This window comes from Ursus maritimus, unplaced genomic scaffold (genome assembly GCF_017311325.1).
Source record: "Ursus maritimus isolate PB19 unplaced genomic scaffold, ASM1731132v1 scaffold_14, whole genome shotgun sequence".
Classification (NCBI taxonomy): domain Eukaryota; kingdom Metazoa; phylum Chordata; class Mammalia; order Carnivora; family Ursidae; genus Ursus; species Ursus maritimus.
The window spans coordinates 49,741,728-49,755,006 of NW_024423786.1; the positions used below are offsets into that span (position 1 = coordinate 49,741,728).

Sequence of the window (13,279 nt, forward strand, 5' to 3'; positions counted from 1 at the left end):
AAGGGGGGGGGGGGGGGCGGGTGGCTCCTCGTCTCTGGTCGCAATCCCCCATTCCTGATTTAGAGATCCCTGACACTCCGACACCCCACCAAGTAGAAAAAGAACAACGTCTGAAGGCGTCATCCTCAGAACCTCTGGCTCCTTGGCTACAGGGCCAGCTGGGAGCCTCCTCGACAAGGAGGCTGTGACCCTCCAGAAGGCCCCTATCCATCAGCAGAGAACACAGAGGCCCGATGGCCTGAGACAGACGGGGCTGTGTCCCAGACCCACTACAGGGGCTTCCTCCAGGGCTGGCCTGGCCGTGCCAGGGTGTATCACCCGGCAGGCGGCTGTCACCCCAGCTGGGACTGTTCCTGCCTGCTCCGCTCGCCAGCCAATCTGCCAGTCCCTGAAGACGCTTATCGCTGGGAAAATGTATCATACAGCAGAGTCTCCAGGACGCCTCCTCCGTCTGGGCACGGGGGTGTCACCGGGGGGCCTGGACAGCTCTGCCGGCCGCTTGCCCATACCCTGTGGGTCTGTGGGCTGAGCGGGTTCAAGTTTAGCCAAAAGAAGTCTCCCGTTACAGAGCACTGGTTTGCCATGCTACGGCTCATGACCAGAATCCCCCAGGAGTTTTAAGTTGGTCTAGGGAGGCACGCTGGTATTTTATGACCTCTCCCCCCAGCTCCCCACGGGAGGACGACCCCCAGTGGCTTCCTTTCCATGGTTCTGCTCTGGTCCGAGTGGGCACTTGGGCATCTTGCCTTCGAACCTCGGGGCCCGTGACGATCATGCTCAAGCACCTGAGCAAAGTGGTCCCCACTCCTGCCAGGGCTGCCTGGCACCAGGTACAAAGCAAGAGTGAAGGGGGCAGCTCACTGGTAGCTCTGTGGGGCCTCGGTTGCCCCGCCCAGGGTGGGGGCCCCTCTTACAGCTGGGGAAGTCAGCGCAGACATCCAAGCTTGGCTGGCCCTGGGGTCTCAACACAATACTGTTATGACTCAGTGTCCACAGGACAAATCACAGCCCTCCCCGTGAAGAAGATGCACATGCTTCTGTCCCCCTTGGAGCCTCACACCCCACCTCATCACCGTGAGCCCCCAACAGGGAGTCCCAGCACTGTCCTCCAGCCCCCCTTCTCAATGAACGTCTGAGCAGTGAACTCAATCCAATTCTAGTTTCTAGGTACATTCATTCAACAAATACGCCTGCTCCTACTATGTACCAGGACGGCAAGGAACACACAGACAAAAATCCCTGCCGTGAGAACCTGCCATTCTGCTGGGGGTCGGGGGAGGGCAGACAGAGAGACAAACAAATAATGAAAATAATTTCAGGTACTGGTAAGAGCTCAAAAGAAAACACGGCAGGGCAGGGGGTCTGAGAGAGTGCCAGGCCCAGTGTGAGCCACGGTAGGTAAGGGACAGCCTCACAGGGAGGTGAGTTTCAGCAGGGACCCAAGAAGAGAGGGGCGGGACAGGTCACACAGCACTCTGGACAAAGAGGACATGCAAAGGAGGGAAGAGAGAGGCCTCAGGTGAGAGTGAGCCTGGGAGGTTCTGGGAGCAGGCTGTGTGGCTGGAGGGATGAGGAAGGGGAGAATGGGAGGAGGTGAGGGCAGGAGGTAGGGGGGCAGGGGGGGGCACAGAAGTTGGGGTTTGACCCCAAGTGAGGTGGGAGCCGGGAAGGGTTGTGCACAGAGGAGGGACGTGCCCCGCCTCAGGGGTCCACGGGCACCCAGTGGGGGTGGGGGATAAAGGCAGGAGCCAAGGAACCAGGGTGGAGGCAGCAGCTCTCGGTCAGGCCGAGTCAGAGGTGAAGAGCAGGGTGAAGGGTGGTGAGGATCTGCTGACGTGGGGCCGTCGGGGAGGACACTGTGACCAGCTCCAAACCAACCCCAGGGAAGCGGCTCCCTGCCGGCCTCTCAGCCACCACGCCCAGGAAGGTGAGACCCACACACACAGCGCTGGCCATCGGGCTCCTCACCACACTCTGCGCAGTGCCCCGCCCACGTGCAAATCCTGGGACTAGATGCCTAGAAGGAGCCTCAACATCCACCCCCAGGAGGCTGGTAAGTAAACCACGGTGCCTCTGCACCATGCGTACTACACAGCCGCGAAAATGAAGAGAGGGGATGAAGGCAGACACGACGTGATGCGGCGTGATGAGCACTGGGTGTTGTACGGAAGTGCTGACTCGCTCTGCCTGAAACCAACATAACACTGTATGCTAACCAACTGGAATTACCATAAAAACTTAAAAAGTCGAAGGAGAAGGAGGAGGAGGAGGAGGAGGAGGAGGAGAAGGAGAAGAAGAAGGAGAAGAAGAAGAAGAAGAAGAAGAAGAAGAAAAAAAAGAAAGAAAAGGACAGAAAAGAAAGCTCCTATGAACGGAAAGACCTACACCTCCTCCAGGAAGCACTCCCTGACCACCATTCCCGCCCCAAGACTCCCTATCAGAACCTGTGTCTTCCACATGCTTCCACCCCTTCTCACTGTGCCTCTGGGAGGACAAGGAGCTCTTGGGGCTCACTCATGGCAACATCCCCATTCAAGGCCAGCCTCTGCTGCTCGCTACGGTGGCAACCATTCTCCACCAGAAACAAATACCGGCTGAGTGAAGCAGTGGGCAAGTGCGGGGACTTGGAGGCCCCCACCTGCCTGCCTCTCCCCTGCCCCTCGGCTGTCTTGTCTGTAAGATGGGGCTGACCCAAAAGGACACACAGACGGTGCTCAGTGCCTGGCACATGGTGAGCACATCAAAGATGTGGAAAGTCTATTCGGTGTGGGAGGAAGACCAGTGCCACCCCCCGACAGCCACTGAAGGAGGCCAATCAAGCAACTGAGGTGTGGTACTAGGCACTTCAATCGGCACTGCAAGGACCCAAGGAGGGTTTAGATTGTTCCTCGACACCTGGCCTTGTTCCAGAAATCTCTGCGGCTACTCTGCGGGACAAAGAGAGCAGGAGGAGTAAAAACTTGACCCTAGGAAGCTGGGCCAGGGTTGAGGCAGCCACACCAGGTCCAGGCCAGCAGGCCCCAGGAGGCCTCCCATGAAGGTCAAGGCTCTGGGTTCAAGTTTGGCAGCCTGCAGCCCCAATATCCTTGGGCAAGCCTCTCTGACTCAGTCTCCTCACCAGTAAACAGGGACCGAGCAACAGACTCAAAGCAAGTAAGACGCCTGGTGCCGAGGCCCCAGTGTGGATGATGGCACACAGAGGGTGCTGCCACTTCTCATGGGGACAGTCACGGCAACTCCCGCTGGCCCCCTTCCTCCATTCCTTACCCCTCTGGGGCCGTCAGGAAATTCCAAGCAGCAGTAGCAGACGCTCCAACACGGAAAGGCCTCTGGGACGTGTTAAGTGGTTGGAAAGGAAGTTGCCATGCTGTATAACTGGGGTGGTCCCAGTTCTAGAAAACAGACACGCTGAAAAAGAACTGACTGCTGGCAGTGCGACAGATTTTCTGTAGCTACCGGCAAGGATTTATGGACAAAAACACGCAAGAGGGGTCTGGCAGGATCCACCCCAACCCGATGATGGTGGTCCCCATGGAGCTGGGAGGACGGGATGGGGCTGAAGCATGTTTTCCCTTTTCACGAGAACTTGGCCTTCGGGATCCTACTTGCGTAATGAAAATTGAGGGCAAGTAGGCCTCCCACGGGCACTTTCCTGACCCTCACGTGCCTGCTGGCTCAGGCCTCCATCTCCAAGGGTGCAGCAGCAACCTGGCAGGCTGGGATGTGGGGCCCTCCATGCCTGCCCTTCCCTCTGCAGGGGACACTCTGCCCCGGGGGCCTTCAAGCGGCTGGTTGCATTGTGGGGCACGCACCGCGTACCCAGTACCCGTCTGAAGCAGCCCTGCCCAGCCACTCTCTCCTTCCCTCCACCATTCTCGCCGTACTTCGTGTCCAGAAAGTTGTTCATAGAACTGTTCACCTATCTCTGCCCATCTTGGTCCCCGCTGGGTTCCCAGCGCCCAGCAGAGGACGTGCTCCTTAGAGCACGCCAGCTGCACCCGCAGCTACCCGCCTCGAAGGATGCCGAAAGCCAGAGGCTGCTCCATCCGTCACCTGAGCCCTCTCCTCGGACACAAGCACCATGGCGTCCACTGTTCACTCCACGCCTTCCCATCCCTGATGTCCCCGAGAACCCGGCTGGAGGACACGGGCCCAGTTCAAGGCCCAGCTGCTGCACTCCTCCCTGGGAGACTTCAAGTCTGTTCCCCTCTCTGGCCTCAGTTTCTTCACCTGTAAAGCAAGGATGCAAGAGCAGCAGCCCAGGGCTGCTGGGACCACATGGTCAAATTTTAGACAGAAGTCCCCAGGGGACAGCACAGAGGGACCCTCCACAAACACAAACATCACCTCCTACTGTGTCACAAACAGCCAGCAGCAGGTGAAACGAAGAGTCGCCCAGCTCCCTGTTCCAGCTGAGGGTGACTCCAGGAGGGAAAATCCCCAGCACCCAGCAGCAGCCTCACTGCCAATACTAACAGGAACCCAAAAGGCACCCAAAAGCAGAGTCTTTTCTCTCCTGGGCCATCTTGCTTCAGAGGCAAGGCAATCTTTGTCTTTTATTCGGATAGGAGCTAATGCCCTATAAATATCTCATTATTGGCTTGCATTTTCCCAAAGCTTTCACACAATAAGGGCTTAATTACAGCATGTGGTTAGCAACTCCAGTAAATTAAGGGTTAGCTGATGTTCCCATTTTTTCTTGCAATTGAGGGCCCTGTAATTTCGGCATTTCCACTCAAATCCGGCAAAAGCTTGACAGATGTGGCTCTGACCCAAATGCAAACACCTGGAGAGCCACATGGTTGCCTTCCGTCAGCGCTACCTCTGAAAGCCCTAAATCTAGAACTGTCCACAAGCTCATCCTCTGCCCTCGCCCAGAAACGACCAGCTTACCACCAGGGGATTTTCGTCTGTGCACCTAGCGAGGGCCATTATCCCCGGACAAATAACTCTGAAAAAGCACTCGGCCGCCTGGAGCTGAGCTCTGGAGAAATCTGTCTACCTGGCCATAAACGTAACCCGAACAAGCAAAACCAAACCAAGACTCATATAGGGAGACCACCCACATGGGGGGTTCAGGAGGCATATACCTTCCCAGCTTTTTACTCCAAAATTACAATTGCTTTGAACAAGATGAGAGCACACCTCCACTGGGTCTGGAAATGAACAGGTCTTAGGCAGCCTTCTGGGTCATTAAGTCCTCTTCTCGATCCCTGAGTAGCTGCTTCATGCTGGGTGTTGGACACACTGTCCCGCCAATTCGCTACTGTGGGGCACTTTTGCTCCCCATTTCCCACCACCAGACGCTAAGTGAGCATAAATGACTCTCGCACCAAGTATTTGATCCCAGCCACCATTTCCACTTAGAAACGCACCAGCAATGGGCTCCCACTAGCATTTCAGGAGCCAGCTCACTGGCTGGTCGGGTTACATCCCCCAGGCTGAAGCCAGAATGAGGCCCGCTTGCCGAGAGGCACTCAAGCAAGTCATGTTTGCGCTAAAATAAGGTGGTTTTTATATTAACAAAGGAATTAGGAATTCCTTTTCTTTGCGGAAAAAGAAATTAACTTAAGGTGAGTCCTCACCCCGGGATTTTGCAAAAGGCAGGGCTCTCCTATTTCACAAGGATTAGCTCATTTGATCCTCAGCCCACCCGCAGGGGCGAAGGAACATCCTGATCCCCATTTTCCAGACCCATGAAGTGAGGCCCAGAGAAGGGAGGTCATTCAGCCGACATGTGACAGGGACAGCCACATTCCCACAGGTGCCCCTGGACGCTCCCCATTCAGGCTGGCCCGGGTACTACCGACCACACAGGCAAAGGAACTTCAGTTTTGCACCAAAAGGAAAAACAATGGAAACAGCTGTCATCTCCAAGCAGCTCTGAACACCTATGCTCCACGAAGGTACAAACCAGCCCAAGTGGCAAGCCATGTGCCTGCCCCTCAGTCTGGCAGGGACGGGAGCGGCCACCAGTCATCTGACAGGTATCCATCCAGCACCCACTGTGTGCCAGGCAGCAGCCTGGTGTGGCCATGTCTCCTGGAGGGACACAGCACCGAAGACCAAATGGAAATGGAGCTGGAGATGATAGAGACCCATGGGCAGCTGATTCTTGTCAAAAGAAAAATGGCACTGGGCTCCTCTGTGACTTGGCGAGTACCACTCACTGAGAAAATCAAGGTAAAGCTGAAAATCGAAGGTGAGAGCCCTCAGCTTGCCCAGAACCAGGTCCGGAAGGACTGGAATGGCACCACCACAGCCTTCCCTCTGCTCAGAGCCCTCCTGGGCCCCCACCCGACCCCAGCACCTGCTAACCTCATCTCCCCCCACTTTCCTGCTATACTGGCCTGCAGGCAGGCCCACCTCAGGGCCTTTGCACTGGCGGTTCCCACAGCCTGGGATGCTCCCCCAGCAAATCTCCACTGGTGGCTCCTCCCACACCTGCTTAAGTCTTGGCTCAAATGTCACTTTCCCAAGGAGGCCTTCCCTGACACCCCCCCATCTCCTATTTAAAACCCTAACTTTCCCCTGCCCTCTCCAGGAGCCCGCTCTTCTTCTCCTTAACAGTTATCAATTTCCACCCTGTTTCTTCCTTATCTGCCCCCGTCCTTATCTGCCCCCAGGGCAGGGGGTTTGGTATCTTGCTCAGGGCTGTGTCTGCAACCCCAGAACAGGGCCGGACACAGAATACACATGCTCAGAAAACATTTTTCACTGAACAAATGAAAACTGCACAGCGTTTTAAGCACTTTTCCTGTGCTAGACACTCTGGCGAGCATTTAGTCCTCGCTCCACCCTCAATGACAGGCACCAGGTGACTTTATCTTCCCCAAGCGGTGAAACACACCCATCTGGTCACCTGAAAGGGGCCCATGAGTGGATACTTGTTAACAGCCCAATTTTCTAGCTGGGGATACCGAGGCTCAGAGGGGAAAGGCTCATGGGATCAAGGCCAGCACTGGGAGATTCTGAGCTAGAGGCCTCAACCTCAGCTTCTTCCTCTTCTCCCAAGGAAAAACTTTCCCAAGCTCCTCCCTCCATTTGGCTGCTGAGGCTAAAAGACCAGGGTCACTGGAAAGCCACATCCTTCCCCCTCCTTAGGGCCACATGCTGACAAGCCAAGGCTTGTCAGGGCAGAAAAGCCAAGGGTCTTAAACTCGGCCAAGAGTCTCCAGGCAAACGTAAAATAAGCCTGGGTGAGTATTAGGGAGCAGTAAGGAGTGTGGCAGCTCATGTGACCACGCCTAGTCTGACCCAGGCACCTGATGCCAAGCAACACTTGGGTGTAGGGAGGCCAGAATATGGTGATTATAACAACAGCTGCCGTGGGCATAGGGTCAATGCATTCCACACCCATTAACTCATACAGTCCCCCTGGGGAGGGTCTAGTTATCACCCCATTTTACAGAAAAGAAACCAGAGTCCACATGGCCAAAGTCACACACCCAAACACACTGGAGCCAGGCCAAAGGCCCCGAGCCCCTGTATAGCACCAGTAAACTCTTAAGATCTGTGGGTGTTTGCTAAGCACTGAAACCACCCAAATTTGGATGCAAATTTTAAATATTGGCAGCTAATTAAAAACAAAGAGATTTTAAACACTATGCAGGTGAAACAGAAGACCAGCAAGCAGGCCTCAGCCCCCAGCTGCCGACCTGCCACCACTGCGACAGGCTACCTGGGCCATTCTCCCTTGGACCACATTCTTAGAAAACCAACAAGGAGAAGGCAGTGAAACGGAGCAGCCCGTGCTGATCCCCAGGCACAGGCCCTTGACATACTCTCTCGTTTGTGCCTTGAAACCAGCCAAGATGTCCACGGTAAAGGTCCATGGTGCAAAGAAGCAAACAGGTTCTCATTCAAAATGAGGCCTGCCTGCCGTCCCCCTACGGCAGGGCTTGGTAGCTAAGAGACCTTACCCACGCTCCAGAAATAAAAAGAAGTTAGCTCTGTTGAGCAACCCATACCCAAGAAGCTTTTTTACAACTCTGGTTCTCAGGCCCCGAACTAATGCTCTTAACGATCAAGGTCACATTGCAGGCTTCTGGGAGGAGGCTGCCACAGGAGCCAGCTCAGCTGTAGATGCCTGGGTGGGTGAGTAAGAGAGAAAGGCAAGGGGCAGAGAGACTGAGGGGAGGTGGGCCAGGGAGAGATACCCCAGGCCCCAATTCCTCACTGAAGGGCCTTGAACAAGAGTGCTCTGCTGAGCCTCAGTTTTCTGCTCTGTAAAATGGGATCATAGTGTCAGCCTCGTCAGGCTTAAATACAGTCCAGTGTGTAACCTGAAAGCACTTTCACTCTGATTAGTTTTTGTTGCTGATTCGAAAGGAAGCAGCATGGTGAGTAACAGCCTGTCCATGTCGACCTACTGTGTGCCAGGCACTGTGTTAAGCAAGTACTTTCAACACATCATGTCCCTGCATCACGGCAACAGTCTTGTCGATGGACCATCACCCCGTTTTTAGGAAGGGAAACTGAGGCTCAGAGAGGCCAAACCACCTGTGCTAGGTCACAAGGCAAATGAAATGGACAGGACTTTGCTGTGCGCCCACTGAAAGCCTGGGCAGGGAGGAAGATAACCATGCAAAGGAGCCCACAGCCCAGCCCAAGGCTCAGCCCAGGCCCAGCTGACCCCAAGTCCACACCTTTCCGCCACAGTGGACAACAGGCAAGGCGCCAGAGACAAAGCAGCAAAGGAGGAAATTCATGCCGCTGCGAGCAAAACTCCAGGCCTCCGGGAAGGCAGGGCGGGGCTGGGCACCCAGCTGGGTTCCAGTGAGCCCTAGCCTGGTGCCCTTGGGCCAAGGATGAGTCTTTTCTGAGCCTCCCTGCTCATGTCTAAGGTGGGGATAAGAGAACCTCCACCTCACTCGCTGTGGGGTTCAAGATGCTGACAAAAGAACTCAGCCTGGGGCCTGCCCAATGAACATTACCCCTCAACACCGATAACAACCACAGGAATAATACCGATAACTGTGATGTTATCACTTGGCAGCCACAGGCACAAATGGAGTCCTTCCCAGAATGGAGAAGTGACAGCCCATCTGGGAGGCAGAGAAGGGCAAGAGGCGGGGGAAGGGAGAGGAAAGAACCAAACACCCCTGGAGGCCACACGTCCAGCTCTCATTCATCAGCTTCCTGAATCCTGGAAACAGCCCAGCGAGTGGAGTTTGTCCACTGGACAGATGGGCAAACTGAGGCTTCTCAGGACTGCCCAAAAGCCTGATCAGGCTCCAAAGAGGACCCCCAATCTGCAGGCTTTCGCCTGGAAGCAGCCTCTGTGTTCTGGGGCCCCAGAGCACCCTGACAAGGGCCGGAAAAGAATCCTGCAGAAAATCCCCCCTCTCCCCAGGGTCCTACTTACAACTGATAGGGAAATTCAGGTTTCATCCTTCAGCTCCCTTGTCCTCTGCATGCTCCCTCCACCCCCTCCCTACTGCAGACGTGGGGCCAGACAGCCTGCCAGGGCACTGATGGGCAGACTAAGATAAGGCCAGACACCTGTACAGACAGACAAAAGGATCCATTCGGGAGAGAAGCCAGCATTTGCCTGGGACCAGGCTTTAGAGTCAGCCTAGGAGAACCAGACAGCAGAGTCCCCTAGGGTCTGGCCAGCCCGTCAGACTGCGGAGGCTAGTCAGAGGCACGACTAAGTGTAGTCTGAGAGGGGCACGGACGGGCGGCCAGACAGCACAGGTCACCCCAGACAGCTAGCCAGGCAGCAGGGGGCCGCCCTGAGGGACTGGACAGATGGAGAGCCAAATGGTGGTGGCAAGGAGTTCTATCCAGGACAGAGAGAGAGCCAACTAGACGGCAGGGGCTGCTCCAGATAAATGAACAGCCAGCCAGACCACAGGGGTCGAACTAATAGGTATCTAACTGGCAGGTTTCGGACAGACCGAGAAGAGGGCCCTAACCCTGATCCACAAGCAACCAGATGGTAGAATTCGGCCACGAAAGCTGGGGACCAGAAGAGTCGGCGACGGTCCACCGCACTTCCTGGCCCACGCCCCCCAGTCGGTGAGGCGCCCCAAGGGCCTGAGCAGGCTCCCCAGCCCCTGCAGGAAGCCCTCCGCCCAGGGCGTCCCACAGAGCCCGCCTCCCTGTCCCCGTCCCCGTCGCGGGCACGCAAGCGCCGCAGTTACGCCGGCTGCGCAGGGCGCGCCATTCCCGGTCCGCCCTCCGCGCCCTAGGCCGCCGCCCGCTCGCCGTCGCCGCCGCGCTCGCTCACCGGCCGACGAAGTTCTCGAGCACCGAGCTCTTGCCGGCGCTCTGGCCGCCCACCACGGCGATCTGCGGCAGGTCCAGGTGGCAGCTCTGGCCGATGGAGCTGAAAGCGTCCTGCAGCTTGTTGACCAGCGGGATCAGCTCTTCCATCCCGCGGTTGCCCATGGCGCCGGCGGCCCCGGCCCGAGCGCCCCGCGCTCCCCGCCTGCCCCCGGCCCTTAACGACGCGGTCCCGCGGCGTCCGCGGCCGTTGCTCCCCGCCCGCCCGGGCCTCGGCGCGACGCCCGCTCCCGGCTCGGCCTCACAGTCGCCGCCTCATCCGGTTCTCAGACGACACCCGACCCGAGCGACCTCCCGCCCGGGCCCCGGGGCTGCGCCCAAAGCCCTCACGCCGCCCCCGATTGGCCGGTCGCTCTGCCACTCGTACACACAAGCCAGTGAAAGAGAGGCATAGGCCTATGGTTGAGTGAACCTTCCCCCAGAGGACCTCCCGGTGGGCTCATTGGACTCCAGAACTGTCGTTTTTGTGCGAGAGCCAATAGCGTGGGGGCAGCGAGTTGTCAAGGCCAGGAGGCGGTGCCTCAGGAAAAGGCAATGTTGGCTCCGCCTATTGCGGGAGGTCCCGGCGGCAAGATAATGCAAAGTCTTATTGGCTGGAAGACCCGCCAGTCAACAGTGCTGGCCAATGACGTTAGGGATCGATTCATAGACGGTGGTTTGTCACTTGGCACTACTTAGTTCCCTAAGAATTCCCCATTGGTTTATATAAATATCACTCCGTTCCTCCAGCCAACAAGCCGAAGAGAACGGGCTTTGACCTCCGAATCCTGACTTTGAGAACTTTTCTGTCAATCAAAGAATCTCCCGTTCTTGTGATTGCTGTAGGTCTAATAGAGTCTTCTGGAGTAAAGGATAAGGCCCATCGTACTCGCCGAAGGGCGACACCTCGTGGTGGGACCCGGTAGTGATCGCCGCTTCTGAATTTCCGGCCTCTAGAGAAAACTACATGTCCCAGAATGCATCTCGGCCCGGGGCTTGCAAACCAACTTTTCGCGCGGGGTTTCAAAGCGCTTTGAAGAGGAGTCTGGTGTTGATAATTCCTAGGGAGAGGCGGACTAGCGCTGCATTGTTGGCTCTCATTTTCATCCGTATAAAGCCTCACCTCCACACTTTTGCAAATGCTGTGCCCTTTCCTAGGAATACCTTTGCTCACGCCCCGACTTGATTTGGCTAACGCCTGCAATGTTGTTCCCCTGTCGTTCAACTTGAGCGCATCTTGACCTCTTTGCGTACCCAATGAAAGTCAACGGATCCTCTCCCCATGGAAAGATTATTATTCTGCAGTCGGTGTTGGAGGTTCTGGGAACTAGGAATCTTGACCTCGTGGGAAAAAAGCAGGGGACAGGTGGAAGGATTTTACGAAAAGAAGTTATTTGATTCCCCTGGGCATAAATTGCCAGAGAGAAGCCCAATAAGGAGTCAGATGCAATGGATGTTGAGAAGTGGGCTGATGAGGCAGTAACAGGGGAATGGAGGAGTGGCCAATGGTATATGCCCTGCTCTAAGACCTAAAACCCCAGTCTCGAGAGAGGTGGGCAAAGTCAACGGACAAGGCTTGGCACTGGAGCCCTGACCACAGTGGGGAAAACACCCTACACCCCCTTCATTGAGCTGGTTAAATAAATACTGTGCAACAGCTGTAAGACAGGAAGTCTTCATGTTCTGACGTGTAAACAATTTGAAATATACTAAGAGGGGAAAAAAAGGTACCAAACCGCACATAAAGGGCGCCCACATTCATGAAAAATATATACACATGGAAAATCTCTGGAAGAATACACAAACTGATCAAATAGTTGCATTTTTATGCGATTAGAATAGTGGATCCTACACATTGTACACATGGATTACTTTTTCAATATAAAAACCCTTATCTTCTAAGAACACTAGCCCGTAATTGGCCCCATCTAGGTTAGATCATGCGCCTATTTATTTGCTCACTTCATTCCTCTGAACCTGTGTCCTCATCTGTAAGACAGGGAATGCAGCTACACATGCATCATAAAGTTGTAAGAACTAAATACACACGACAACCACTTAGAACAGTACCAGGCACAGTGTAAGCACCTGCTAGGTCACACCTACTGTCACCATCGCTGTTTACTGACAGGAAAATTAAGGAGTCAAGGCTCAGAGCATGAGCTCTGGAGCCGGCGGGAGCTACTTCTCAGTGGTGACCCTGGGCAAGCTACTTTCCCTCTAAACCTGTTTCCTCACCTGTGAAAAGTGGGGGAACAAGTGCCGATCCTCAGGGTGGCTGGGGGGCCAGAGCCACAGGAAACAGGATGCAACTCCCGTGCTGGGGTGCATCGTCCATGCTGGACCGCACCAGGTGGTTTCCAGGGATCAGCTGCTGCTACGGTTACTTATTATTATCAACAGAGGGTGGGGGGCGGGGGGGAGACACAACACGGCAACGACACATTGGCCACAGTGACACTCAGAGGAAGAAGCAGACCAAGACAGGCCACCTTCCCAAGAAGGCACAGATACACTCTAAATTAGAATAATAATTTAAAAAAATCCTTCGATACCTCCCATTCCCTCCTCCTCCAAGCCAGATCAACTCAGTGTGATCCCCACCGAGGCCAGGGCTTCAGTGGCCCAGGTGGGACACAGGGTGGGGTCCCCATACATGGTGCCCATGAAGTCCCGTACGAAGTCAGGGAAGCGCTTCTCCACAATGCTGGCACGCATGGCGCTCATCAGCTGCAGCTGCAGGGGGCAGGGGGCAGCCAAGGTGTGAGCCAAGGGGCCCTCGGGCCCTCCCCCCCCGCCCCCATTGACCCCATGCCTGGCCCGCCCTGTTGCAGGCCCACCTGGTAGGCGATATTGTGGACAGTGAGGTGGTGCAGGGCGGCCGTGTTGTCACTGTGGAGCAGTGCGTGCAGGAAGGCCCGGCTGTGCCTGTGGACAGGAGGTTGGGGCTCAGCCCCACGGAGTCCTGCCCCCCCCCCCCCCCCCCCCCCCCCCCCCCCCCCCCCCCCCA

The 13,279-nt window shown here is 56.0% G+C and overlaps 2 protein-coding genes across 8 annotated transcripts in view; both read right to left on the reverse strand.

Moving 5' to 3' along the window:
- DNM2 (dynamin 2) overlaps positions 1-10,410 on the reverse strand; it is an 82,436-nt gene extending 72,026 nt beyond the window's left edge. For all 7 annotated transcript variants that reach the window (XM_040629330.1, XM_040629328.1, XM_040629325.1 and 4 more), the window contains exon 1: positions 10,235-10,410. In XM_040629330.1, the coding sequence (XP_040485264.1) occupies positions 10,235-10,395 (161 nt within the window). In that variant the 5' untranslated portion in view covers positions 10,396-10,410. The remainder of the gene's footprint in view (positions 1-10,234) is intronic.
- A 1,668-nt stretch (positions 10,411-12,078) lies between these two features.
- Positions 12,079-13,279, reverse strand: part of QTRT1 (queuine tRNA-ribosyltransferase catalytic subunit 1) — an 8,062-nt gene continuing 6,861 nt past the window's right edge. The window contains exons 9-10 of the mRNA XM_040629331.1: positions 13,110-13,197; positions 12,079-13,005 (exon numbers count right to left, since the gene is read on the reverse strand). Of these exons, the coding sequence (XP_040485265.1) occupies positions 12,853-13,005; positions 13,110-13,197 (241 nt within the window). The 3' untranslated portion in view covers positions 12,079-12,852. The remainder of the gene's footprint in view (positions 13,006-13,109; positions 13,198-13,279) is intronic.